Source organism: Lepidochelys kempii, chromosome 13 (assembly GCF_965140285.1).
Source record: "Lepidochelys kempii isolate rLepKem1 chromosome 13, rLepKem1.hap1, whole genome shotgun sequence".
In the NCBI taxonomy this organism is placed as follows: Eukaryota; Metazoa; Chordata; order Testudines; family Cheloniidae; genus Lepidochelys; species Lepidochelys kempii.
Window position 1 is genome coordinate 17,883,658 of NC_136392.1, and position 13,869 is coordinate 17,897,526.

Here is a 13,869-nt window from a genome sequence, read left to right on the forward strand (position 1 = left end):
ATTTGTTTTTCATTTGTTCTTCATGAACATTTTGTGAGTGACATTTGTCTTGTAGGAATTTTAGTTAAAAACAATTTTTGGGACCTGTAGGCAAGTGAAATTTGTGGCAGGCAGAAATGGAAGTACTTGAGCTTCAGCCATTAATCTAAGGTTTATAAACTGAATTGGGGCTTGCTCCTGTAGCACTGAAATCAATGGAAGCTTTGCCATGAGGTTTAATGGGCAGAGGATCTGATAGTAATAGAACAAGGGAACAGCAGCAGCATCCTCATCATGACATGAACAAGGAGGTTAACACCCCCTGTTTTCCCCAGAGTTGGTTCCTCCCTTTCATATGTTAGTATTACTGTAATGTCTAGAGACCCTAATCAATGATTTAGACCTCTGTTGAGCTATGCGGTGTGCAGTCAGTAACTGTAGGCCTTGCTGCAGACAACTCACTATCTACATGTCAGACAGGACAGACGGATGGCACAAACCAAGCCAGACAATGTGGGGGTGGGTTGGCAAGATGAGATAACAATAAAATGAACAGAATTTACCCCAAAAGTAGAAGTCACAGCTCATCACTTAGTCCACTTATGCCACATGGGAATGATTGAGAGACATCAGGGTGGGTTTGAAGGAGGGATTTTAAAGAATAAGGGCACAGATTTTACCAGGGAGTTTTTCCTGTGCATCGGGGGGTCAGGGGGAGAAAGCATGGAGAGGCTTGCGAGAGAAGCGGACACGTGGGCAACTGAGGCTGCCACTGTTGGCAGAGTGAAGGCAAGAGTTCTCTGGAGTCCCTAAGCATTCCCTGTGCAGTCTAGCGTGGCCTGTTAGCAAGGCAGAAGTGTCACCCATCAGCGGAGAGCATGTGTTCAGGGGAATAACACATGCAGTGACTAGTGACTACAGATCCTGTGTGCTGCAAAATATGTAAAAAACTAATAAACCCACACACCAATTTGCAGATCTGACGAATGAACAAAGATGCTGCTGAATGTTATTCTTGCTGCTATTATTCATTTAGTACTAAAACATGTGCTAATTATGACTGTTCCGTAATCAAATGCAACAACCACTGGCCCATCCAGAAAACTCATTTTCTCTGCTGATTAAATGGATTTGTGCTTGAAGTTCCATTGCACCTCTCTGGGGATGCACCATTATATTTTTGGTTTATTCTTTCGCTAGGTGCCCAGAGGGCTTTCATGATGCAGTTTTTAAAGGTTCTTCCTTATTAATAGTTATTATTATCTTAACCAGCTTGCAGTAAAAGAGCTTCCCTTTGGAAATGAAGGGCCTGTTTACGTTACAGTGGAGGCCGGTTCATGGCAGCACAGTATGAACATCATTTCCTCCTTTCTGTTCCCACCAGAAGCAGTTTCAGTGTCTTTCCTGCAGCCAAGATCTTTTCCTTCGTAGCCTCCCCATGGTGTTCTTCGCTGGTGCTCTGTACAGGCACGTGCCCATTTGTGCTCTGTATCTCTGGTTACTAGGGAGCTGTGAGCTAGCTAGCATCCTGGCTGGCTGGTGGCACGAACTGTGGAGAGTGTATAAATGGTTTGGAAGCCTGTTTAAAGATGAATCTCTCTCCTCCTCTCCCTCTTCCTGCAGTGGGAATGTCTGGAGGGAAGCTTAGAGTATTTTGACTGTTATTCACTGCAAAGCAAAGGAAGAAAATGTCTTTTAGGACCAGCTAGGATAACACTGTCAGTACTGGGCCTGTAGATTTCTCCTACAGCTGGCATTTTAGGTGGTTGGAGAGTTCAGGGAACCTTGGGCACCAGTTGTGTCACCTCTAAAATTACCAGTCCCAGGCCTGGTTTACACACAGTTTTTGTACTAATATAACTATTTTGGTTCGAGGGGTGATGTTTTACTGAAATAATTAGATTGATACAACCCCTAGTCTGGATGCAGTTATAGTACCATAAAGGTGCCTCAAATACATACAGCTTATTCACCTTTCCATATGGGAGTAGCTATCCCAGTATAAAGCACTGGGTATATGGCTATAACTGCAGCCACACTATGATGGTTGTCCCACTTTTACTGTACCTGTCTAACTAAAGTGATTCAACCGTTGTGTGTAGACAGGTCCCCAGCTGCAGATCCCTGACATAGTGCTGGGAAAGAGAAACTTCATATCAAACAAACAGACTTTTTAGCAAAGTTAGGGAAGGTCCCTCTGCCCCCTTTAGCCTCAGATGACCTTTGTTACCTAAGGCGCCTGGATCCCATTGACCATCACAGAACACAGTATATTACACAGCAGATATTCCTTGGATCATAAAATACCCCCTTGAAGACTGCTCCTTGTAGGGTAAAGTCATGCCTAACAGATGTTTTCCTCTTCCTTGCTAATCTCCTTCTGGCATAACTTTCCTCCTGGCCATGCAACAGAGGCTAATATATCATAACATCAGTCACAGCTGAGCTGGAGAGCTGTGGTATGTTCTGCTAGGATTTGCACTGGGAATTTTCTGCAAGCAAACAAACAGTCCCTCTGTGGAGCGAGAAGCTTGTGTTCCTCTCCTTCTTCCTCTGCTTTCTTTGGTTGAGCACAGAGAACTGTTCAAAGGCCAACAGTGCAAATTCGCCATGTTGGAATGCTTGATTCTTTTTGAGCCAAATGGTGGCTTTAAGCCACAGGCCTGCATTGGGGATGGTGCAGGGCTACAGTGTTCTAAGTCAATGGTTCTCAACTGCGGTCCGGGGCCCCTTGGGGGCCGTGAGCAGGTTTCAGAGGGTCCGTCAAGCAAGGTCAGGGTTAGACTCCCTGGGGCCGAGGGCAGAAAGCCGAAGCCCTTCCGCATGGGGCTGAAGCTTGGGGCCTTGAGCCCCACCACCCGGGGCTGAAGATGAAGCCTGAGAAATGTAGCTTTCCCAGGCAATTGTCCTGCTTGCTGCCCCCTAACACTGGCCCTGGCTTTTATATGCAGAAACCCAGTTGTTGTGGCACAGGTGGGCCATGGAGTTTTTATAGCATGTTGAGGGGGCCTCAGAAAGAAAAGGGTTGAGAACCCCTGTTCTAAGGCAAGCACTGAGCCTCCTGCAGTGAAAGGGGAAAGCATGTACAATGCTGTTCCGAGAGGAGGATGTAGCGTGCTTTTTCTCTGCACATCCAGCCAGCAAGTGTGGAGCGGGAGAGGATTATGGCACTGCCCCCTTGAGAACCTTACAGCACTGGTGGGCAACATGCGGCCCATCAGGGTAACCACTGGCGGGCCGTGAGACAGTTTATTTACATTGAGCATCCACAGGCACGGCTGCCCACAGCTCCCAGTGGCCGTGGTTTGATGTTCCCAGCCAATGGGAGCTGTGGGAAGTGGCAGCCAACACATCCCTGAGGCCTGCGCCACTTCTTGCAGCTCCCATTGGCCGGGAACGGCGAACCACGGCCACTGGGAGTTGCAGGCAGCTGAGCCTGTGGATGCTCAATGTAAACAAACTGTCTTGTGGCCCGTCAGCGGATTACCCTGATGGGCCGCGTGTGGGCCGCAGGTTGTCCACCAGTGCCTTAGAGGGACACAGTTGTGTCTATCCTTAATGTAGAGTGGAAGGCTCTTTGAATCCTCAATCTTGCACATGCTGGCAGGGGCCAGACACAAACTGGCTATAGGAGGAAATGGACTTCATACCTGTCCTGGGGAGAGTTAGGACTTGAGCTCAAGGTGGTTCCTCCCGTGAGTGGCTAATATCGCATTAACTCAGGCTGAAGCATGTGATTTCATAGCCAATGGGTAAAATCCAATGCACAATATTGCAACCCGAGAGCATGCCTGATAGCTAAAATGTGGGGTGGGAAGTGCTGGAACCTTCTGAGTATCCTGCACTTCACCCAGTGAATGTTTGGAAACTGGAAGCCATTTCTCCTTGGTATTGTTTACATCACAAGAGTGTCACTTATTGATGAAGCCAGAGCTAGGAGGCTGTTTGCAGCGTGAGAAATGGTTTGACTTCACCGCATACTTTCCTTTTGACACTGGCCTGGTTAGAAGAAAGGATTGGAAAATATAGTGTAACACACATATCCCAGCTGAGGCTCTTGTATACAGCCTGCCTGTTAAGCCTGTCCTCTAGTGACTGCCAATGCTCATAGTCTAGCTGGGTCACTTGTTTGTCGGGATTCCTTTCTCTTTATGGCAGAATTCCAGCCCCTGCACTTCCACTCACGGTTTCTCTTCCTTTTTCATATGGTGATTACTAAATACTATACAGCTTGCATGTTTGTAGCACCTTTCACCCAGAGAACTGTGCCAGCACACTACACCCCAGGGGATTCTTTTCAGACCTGAACTGAATGTGTGTTTGCACATCAGCAGTTGTGCATGCTCACTCCCATAGATGCTCACACAAAGTCAGAAGTTGTGTTCGCACATGGCTAGCAAGATACTTATCAAGTAAAAGGGTGCACAAATGCCCAACTTGCACCGACACACAGTAGTGCATATGCAAATTAGGGGGCTAATTCTCCATTACTCTGCAGCTTGTGTGGCCATTTACATCTGTGCAAAGTGGGAGTACAATGCTACTATTCTGATTCGGCAGCATTGTTCTATTGATTTTGCTCTAGAGTAAATGGCAACACAAGGAGCAAGGTAGTAGAGAACTGAGCCCCTTTATCTACACATGCACTTCTGTGTGTGTATCTGTATGTGCAAGTTGGGAATCAGGCCCTTAATGTGCAATTGTGCATATTTAAATACATGCCAAATTTTGGTCTGAAAAATTAGGTCCTGTGTTTTAAGAAAATGCTTTGTCCACTAGTAAAATACACTAAAGGTGTGCAACATGGCTGCTATTTCACAGCACACAGCAACATTGCATTGCAGGGTCAGACAAAATGGTATACCTAAGTGAATAGTATCATAATTATTTAAAGGATAAGAATAATAACTCCTTCCAGTTTGCCGAGAAAATTATTGCTAGCCCCTCATGTTGTGCAAAAAGTACCACAGGATCCTTAATGACCACAAGTGCTGACGTGTTCAAATGACCTCTTACAGCTGTTTCCTCCAAAAATTGATTTGTCATGAGTGGGAGGGGAAAGCAGAAGACTTTTTTTGTCCCGTCTCCTTTAATGTGAGTTTGGCCTTTGTGAGCCCACATGGTATTTCCATTTACCTTCTTGAGAGTTTGTGAGAAACCTTCTATAGAACTGACAAAGGCCGATGATGATTATCAGGCCTAGATACTTGGAAAGTTCATCTTTATTTACATAGGTCAATGGCACAAGCAAAACTAAGATCCTCCCTGGGGGAATGCCGAGAGTGTGAAAGACACATAATCATTCATACCCCAGAGACATTTTAAAATGATTGCTTCCTGGCAGCAGTAGATAGGCACCGTATTTAGGCACTTCTACTTTAATAAGACACCCCAGCCTTCATCAAGGTTTAACGCTGGATTTTTCTTGGTATTTCAGATCTTGTTTTCCAACATCGAAGACATTCTTGACGTTCACAAGGAGTTCTTGGCTGCCCTGGAATTTTGTTTACAACCAGAACCTCAATCTCAGCATGAACTGGGAAATGTTTTCTTAAAATTTGTGAGTACAATGACTTAATGCTATCTGTAAATGCAGCTTCCTGTCACATGCTCCCACGTCCTAATCTCTTAGCTTTGGTAATGGTACCATAACAATGTGTATCTTTTATGAACGTACTATGTGGGGTGGGAAAAACCTTTGTGAATGAGACTGGAACAATGGAAACCAGATCAAACCCAGCAAAACAAGGAGGTATTTTTAGAAATTCTTCCTTTTCCTCTTGCACAGAATTTCTTTTTTCTTTTCTTTTCATCCAGCTGATCACATTTGACTGCTAAGAGTTTATTTCTTTGGTTCTAAAAATTTCAAAAGAGCATCTCCATTCTAAATAGAATCAATGCAAAAATCTCTATGTTTTAATGCAAAATAAGATAGAGATTTTAAACCCACAAAAGACAGGAAATTCAAAACCAAGGCACCTACTGTAGCAGTTCTCCTTAATAACTTGGTTACACAATGAAGGCCCGATTTTCAAACATTTAGGTGTGCAATCCCATGACTAATTTGTGCATAAAATACACTAATTGTGCATGCAAGACAAGTAATTATGAATGTGTACAACTTGATTAGCATCTCACTCATGTGCCATTTGCATGCAAAGTCACATGATTTGCGTACAATAACACATAATTGCATGGACATTTTGTGTGTGCAACTGCACTCCCAAGGCATTTGAAAATCAGAAACCTCCCACATAACATCTTTGCTGAGAACTCTAATAACTATATTCAACAGCAGCAACTCTCCATTCAAATCTATTCCATCAAGCTTCAATAATCTGTGGTGATCCAGACTTTATAGCGTACCTGGGTCTGTCTGAGTGCACATAATTTATACAGCCATTCATTACATTCATAGAACCACAGCACCTTCTCCCTTTGCATATGTTTGTTTATTTATGATAAAAGAAAAGGAGTACTTGTGGCACCTTAGAGACTAACCAATTTATTTGAGCATAAGCTTTCGTGAGCTACAGCTCACTTCATCGGATGCATACAGTATGTATCTGATGAAGTGAGCTGTAGCTCACGAAAGCTTATGCTCAAATAAATTGGTTAGTCGCTAAGGTGCCACAAGTACTCCTTTTCTTTTTGCAAATACAGACTAACACGGCTGCTACTCTGAAACCTTTATTTATGATGTGACAATCATGTAAATATTATTACTAGTAGTATAATATATTATTTATATTGTAGTAGTGCCCAGAGGCAATAGTGAGGAGTGGGGCCGCACCATGTTAAGGCTGTGCAAACACAGAGGAGAACAACAAATCATAGAAATGTAGGGCTGGACTGGACTTCACGGGGTCATCTAGTCCACCTCGCTGTGTTGAGGCAGGATTAAGATAAAGCGGCTAGCACATCCCTCGGCCCACGCTGCTTCCTGCTGCCCCCATTGGCCTGGAGCAGTGAACCGTGGCCAGTGGGAGCTGCGATCGGCCGAACGTGCGGACGCTGCAGGTAAACAAACCGCCCCGGCCCACCAGCGGATTTCCCTGATGGGCCATGTGCCAAAGGTTGCCGATCCCTGGTATAGAGAGACAAGGTGGGTGAGGTAATATCTTTTATTGGGCCAACTTCTGTTGGTAAGAGAGACAAGCTTTCGAGCCACACAGAGCTCTTCTTCCAGACCTTACCCACTTTGTCTCTCTCTAATATCCTGGGACTGACATGGCCACAACTACACTTCAAGTAATATAATATAACAGTCGTTTTCAACCTGCTGTCTGCAGGCCCCTGGGGGTCTGCAGACTATGTCTAAGATTTCCAAAGGGGTCTGAACCTCCATTCAAAATTTTTTAGGGGTCCGCAAATGTAAAAGGGTTGAAAACCACTGATGTATAATTTGTTATTGAAATGTTTAGTAATTAATTCTTAATCGAATACCCCTTAAAATATACATAAATGTGCAATAGAGAAATTATTAGACTAGGGCTTCTCAACCATTTTCTTTCCGAGCTTCCCCCCCGGCTATAAAAACTTCACGGCCCAGCTGTGCCACAACAACTGTTTCTCTGCATATAAAAGCCAGGGCCGGCGTTAGAGGGTAGCAAGCAGAGCAATTGCCCGGGGCCCCACAGCACGGGGCACCACAAAGCTAAGTTCTTCAGGCTTTGGCTTCTTCCCCAGGTGGTGGAGCTTGGTGCCCCAGGTTGCAGTCCCGTGCGGCAGGACTTTGGCTTTCTGTTCTGGGCCCTAGCGAGTCTAACACTGGCTATGCTTGGCGGATCCCCTGAAACCTGCTCGTGGCCTCCCAAGAGGCCCCGGACCCCTGGTTGAGAGCCACTGATTAGACAGTAATGCCAGATGGATGCGTGCTACTGCAAATTTCTCTTCTATTGGAGTCTAATGGACTGGCACCTTCTGCATCAGTTTGCACTGAAGCCTGTACAATGCATTGCTCATAATGTCTACATGATTCTGTCCCACAGTCCCGCAAGAGACAAAGGCCTGCAGTCCATACACTGCAGTGAGGCAAACTCCTTCCATTTCAGAATATACAGTCAAGACTGGTCATAACCATAATTGCTATATGTGTCCACCCAGGGCTCCAGATCTAAGGAGATGCAGGAATAATGCTGGGAGGCACTCTAGCCACTTAGTTCCAGGCAAGCAAGGACCACGAGAAGGTTAGCAAAGGAGGAGAAAGCAATCTCTTAGTATGTGGAGTCCTGCTGGAGCTCAGAAGATAATATACAGCCTGAAGTGCAGCGATGTGGAAGACAGAAAGGGCTAATTCTCAGCGGTCTGTGTCTTGCCACAATGCAGATTTAAATAATGAGCCCCTGGCAACTGGCAGTGAGATTTCTAATGCAGTGGCCTGGGTTTAAAGCAGATCTCCAGTTCCCCTCTTTGCTTAGGGTACCAGTGTCCCATGTCTGTAATTGGTACTGTTCTAGTGAAGTGGTAGCACATGCGAGCAAGCTGTACTATGGAGCTACTGTTGTTCTCAGCAGTTTTCCATGGAGTCGTTGCATAGTTTCAGCAAAATGGTGGGCAGTATTTTTTCACAAGGAGAATAAAGGATGGAACACTCTGGGTTTTGAAGGGAAAAAGCCAATGGTGATCTCCAAGAGATGTAGTTCTGGGGCATAGCTGTGGAGCTGATACTTTTGCCATAGCACATGTTGTTAGACAGTTTGACAAGTGAGCAAACAACCTAGATGCAGGGAGGGAGGAAACTTTGAGCTAACAAATATTCTAAAAATAAATCTTGCAAGTCTCTGGGTCCCCCTAGCAAATAGAGTAGAATGGATAGATGGATTTCCCACCCTGGATTGCATATGAAAATCACTAAAGGTTTTGTGACTCCAAACATCACTCTCACCACATTGTTTTTCATTATGGTCAAGTCACAGCATTACCCAAAAGGGGTTAGTGGTGAGGAAATTAGATAAAGCCTGTGACCTGAATGTGCCCGTGTATCTTCATGATCACCTGACTTACTAGCAAGATCATCATTGTTCCTGATTACAAGTGCCACTTCCGTGTCACCTGCCAGATGTTAGCACAGATGTCCCCCTGCAGCAGATACCTATTTAAAAAAAATGCTCCTAAATTCAGCAAATAGAGTGAGAATCCCAGGACTCAAGGGCCCTCTTTCTGACATTTGCCTTGAATTTCTAAGCTCTAAACGTTTTCCCTGAGTTTCCTTGTCATAAAAGGCTCTTTTGTGCAGGCCATGGAAACATCAGGCTGTCTGCGGACCAGAAATGCACAGAGCTGGCCAGAGCTTGGTCTCTCTGTTATTGCCAGAGCTGATTCATGTCGGGTGGAAGCAGTACAGGAAGTCTGTGTGCAGATTCCTGGATCACAGTGAACTACCTGCTGACAGTGATATAACCTCAGAGGCCAAGCAGCATCTGCCTCCACGTAACTTATGATCTGAACAAAACACAGAACTCCCCTTCCCCACCCCAAAAGCCCCCCACAACACCCAGGTACTTTCATAGGACTTTGAGTTCTCTGTTATTTTTACTTGACTCCTCCCTGCTGGAACAATGGGGCTTCCCATCAATGTCACAACAGTTAGGCACAAGTCAGCCAAGCAACATCTATTGCTGTATATCTATGGAACTGACCTGCACTGTAGGCCAGCCTTAGCCTTCATTCCACCTTGGATCAGGAGTGATGAGGACAAGACAGGTTGCTGACTAAGCCAGCCACTAGGTCTAGGTAGGAGTCTTACTGGCTGACGGAAAGGAAGAGTATCAACAAGAGATGCACCACGTGTAGCTCCAACCTCCAGTTCAGCAGTGCTGGTTTATTTGGTTCCATCAGCTTTCTGAGCTCTTATTAATTTGAATTAGATACATCTGCTGATTGCCTGGTGCTGTGTGAATATGATCAGACAATGCTGTCTCAAGGATGAGGCAAGTTAATGCAGGATCTCCCCAGTACACTGGAATCAAGCAATCTCAAAGCATTTAAGAATGTGCTTAAGTTCCTGAATAAGGATGGAAAGGATTGCATGGTTAAAATTAAATGTGTGCTTAAATGCTTTGATGATTTGGGGCCAAAAACTGAGGGGCTCCTTTGAGGGGAATTTCTTTCTCTTCCCACTCCAAGGATTCCATGCAAGGCTCAGAGAGAATATGGGGGAACAAGGCTTTTAGGAATATTCCAATTTAGAGCAGTAAAAATTTATTTTTGTCACTACAGCATCTCTGGTTCTGGAAGCACATGGGGAGCAGATCTGCTGAGTAAGAAGGTGCCATTTTTACATGGTCCCTTTTCTGACCATAATTGCACTTTAAGGTAGTGGTAACTGTAGGCTCAGCATTCCAGGAGATAACATCTCTAATTATGGAACTGATCATTTCTTCATTGATGGGGAGGAGGGAAACCTCAGCGTCACCCAGAGAGGAAATTAAACACTTCAGATACTGAGTAATTTAAAGCATAGCTCTCATACTTGTGGGTCTTATGCATGAAAGGCAGCTGGAAAGGACTGGATGAAAGCACTCTGCTGTGTGTATAATTATTATATTGAGTCAAGTTTAGCAGGGTGATTTTGTCATGATACAAATATAACCTCTCAGAATGTTGAACGCATGACGCTGCAGTCAGTAACCTGAGCAATGACATTTGCTCGTGTTGCATTGATACAAGCTCTTCTCCTGATCTGAAACAGATGCTGTCATGTTAATGGACGCTATTTCTAGGAAGCTAGTTTTCAAGCATGCTGCTCCTGTGCATCTGGAGCTGCATGAGGGAGTCAAGAAGAGCAAATATTTGAGGAACTCACATGCGCAGCTTCTCCTTCTTTAACTTGCTCTTTTAAAGACACAATCAGCATGATTCCCAGTTCCCTCCATCCATGTGTGTCATGCACTCAGCCTGCCTTTTCCTGTGTCTGGTGGTCTGGAGCCTCCCTTTCTATTGAACTCCCCAGGATTAAAGCCATATACTGATGTGAGCCATGCAGCTGAGAGATAAAGGTCCAGAGCATCTACTTGCCAGCTTCTCACTGCAATTTCTTTGTGGCTGCTGCTTTGTTTGCCTTATGCCATTGGTATTACTGTGTTTGGGGAGAAATCAATTTAGTCTTAGCTCTACACCCATCAATAAAAGGAGAAACAAATGCCCCATCAGATCAGTGATCCTTTGGAATAAAAACAAGCAGCACTTTACTCAGTTCATGAGCACGTGTCCAGCCCTGAAGCTGTTGACCTGAATGCTGAGTTAGCCTCCTGTATCAGTGTGTAAACACAGTTTCTCTTCCATGAAGTCATAGGAAATGCAGCTGTATTTCTCCGGATCCATGTTACTTAACTGTTTCAATCAGCCACAGTTTTTACATGGATCTGTGCATATCTACATAAATAAAGCTGTTAAAGTCTGCAAGTATCTAATCTGCAGCTTGCACAGGAAGATCTATATGGACTAATACCTGCAAGATACTGCTTCTAAAAGTGCCCTTCTCATAGTTTGGGGCAGATTTTGTCTGGTCCCTGGATATGGGAGGGTGCATGGAGCTTTCGTCCCCCTAGGGCACAAGGGCCTTTAAACTGCAAGGTGCTGGAAATGGTTTTTATTGCTTTTCTGTCAAATATTCCATGTTGTTCTCCAAATAAGAGATGTTTGCGGTGTACTCAGCATCTCTAATCTATTACACTGGAAAAAATTCTACCATCACTCTCACCCTGTGGTTTAAATAAAGTAGAACATGGTACTACCAGCTGCTTCTTGTACTTTAACAAGGAGATTTCATTTCAGTTTGTGGGCGTGACATCAGGTGTATGGCCAGAGGGATTGTGTATATTTACAGCACAGTAGATGAGAAATTAAAGGAGCACCGCCATTTATTGTTAATGTTGTGCCTAAACTCAGACTCCTTTGTAAAGTATTTAATTTGTATTATTCTGAGAGAAAATATGCAAACCAGTTCTGTCCATGCAATCACATTCTGAGTCAACATGTGTTACTTTTTTCTTGCAGAAAGACAAGTTCTTTGTATATGAGGAATACTGCAGCAACCATGAGAAAGCACTCAGGCTCCTAATGGAACTGAACAAGATTCCAGCAGTGAGAGCATTCCTCCTGGTGAGCATCTTCTCTAGCATCTTGCACTGAACAATCCAACTTTGTACTGTACTTACAAGGAACCTTTCATGTCCCAGGGGCTCAAAGCACTTTACAGACATGAACCATTCAAGCCTTTCAGCTGCTGGTAAGGTAGATATTAATATGCCCATTGTTTTGATTGGCAAACTGAGTCACAGAACTAAATTCAGCCCTGGAATGAGCAATTTCAATAGGAGGTTGTTCCCATTTAGGCCAAAGATGGGTTGACCCACAGATGATTAAATGAGTTGCCCAGCAAGTCAGTGGAAGAGTTAGGAGTAGAACCCCAGTGGATCTGATTTCCCACTCCATGCTCTAGCCAACAGACAGAGCTCCCCCCCAAAAAAGTGAACTACACTTTTTGATTATTTTCTGTTTCTTTGGTGGCATTTCTTCCCTCCAACATCCTCCTCCCTTCTTCCTTGGTTCTAGGTCATCTCTCCTTTGTTCCCAACCATGGGCACAGACATTGGGAGTGGGAGTTGCCACCAGCTGATAGAGTGATTCAGGATGTTAGGCCAAGTTCTTACTGCATGCCTTGAGGTAGAAAGGAGGCTGCCATTTTGAAAATGTGGCCCTTCATATGGGGGCTTCATTCCCTTCCACTCCTGACTTGTCTCCCGCCTGCCAAAGGCCTAGTTCTTCCTGATTACATAGAGAAGCAGAAGCCCCTTATGAATGAATATCCCTTCCAGGTAGGCCCTTATCCTCTGGGCACTTTTCAGCCACAATTCCTAGACCTAACAGGAAGCATGGAGAACAAGAGTTAATTCCCTTAAATATTCAGGCCCTATTCACTCTTGTGAGTTTGAGTTAGTCCCATAATGTCACTGTGTTTTTGAAGCGCTGAAGTGTCGTCTTCTAGCCTGTTGGCTCCTCTGTGTGTCACTGCAAAGGAAAAATTATTTGGGAGAAGGTCTAGACCAGGGGTCAGCAACCTTCGGCACGTGGCTCATCAGGGTAATCTGCTGGTGGGCCGCGAGACATTTTGTTTACGTTGACTGTCCGCAGGCAAGGCCCCCCGCAGCTCCCAGTGGCCGCAGTTCGCTGTTCCCAGCCAATGTTTTAGAGTGTTCTCTGCACCTACTAATTGTGCCAACAGAGAAAAAGCATTAGCCAGGTTGTTGGCCTCAGCTGGCAAACTGGGCAGGAGGCCCAGAGTAAGAGATAATGTGCTGCCAACTGTCGTTTTCTGTAGCACCTGATTTCAAAAGATTCTTAAAATAGCTGTAAGTATGGGGAAAGCACTAAAGCCTGCGCTTTGCTGTAGCTGCTGTAATTTCTTCCACCCTCAATCTCCCATGAAAGCCCACGTTATAATGTCACTCTGCAACGAGAGCTACATTAGAATACAAAGCATTGTTTGTGTGAATGGATTTGGCCTGGGTGCCTCCTCACGGCTGGTGAAATATAGAGCCCAGCCTCAGAAGGTCTGGGAATATATCTGAAAACTCAGTAAGAGTTAAATGGCAATTTTGATCCAGTGTTGGAGCGATGGGCGGAGAAGAGGCATGGGAAGGACTGAATCAGACGAGACTCTTGGAAAATTGAACTGAGAGCTTTGTGAGCTGGTAGTAAGCACCACAGATAAAGAATAGCCTGGAGAGTGGTTGTTGTGCAGGAGACTGTACATAAAAATATCATTCAGGGCTGTTGATGAATGGTGTCTGTGAGGGCTGTTTGAAAATAGAGAGATGATTAAACCTACAGCCAAAAAAGCACCAGTGCTCAGAGTGCTTCTGGGCCACTAGAATGAATGATGCA

The 13,869-nt window shown here is 44.8% G+C and overlaps 1 protein-coding gene across 2 annotated transcripts in view; it reads left to right on the plus strand.

Moving 5' to 3' along the window:
• The window catches only part of PREX1 (phosphatidylinositol-3,4,5-trisphosphate dependent Rac exchange factor 1), a 224,603-nt gene that overhangs the window by 95,374 nt on the left and 115,360 nt on the right, over positions 1–13,869 (plus strand). For both annotated transcript variants that reach the window (XM_073309488.2, XM_073309490.2), the window contains exons 3-4: positions 5,417–5,539; positions 11,980–12,084. In XM_073309488.2, the coding sequence (XP_073165589.1) occupies positions 5,417–5,539; positions 11,980–12,084 (228 nt within the window). The remainder of the gene's footprint in view (positions 1–5,416; positions 5,540–11,979; positions 12,085–13,869) is intronic.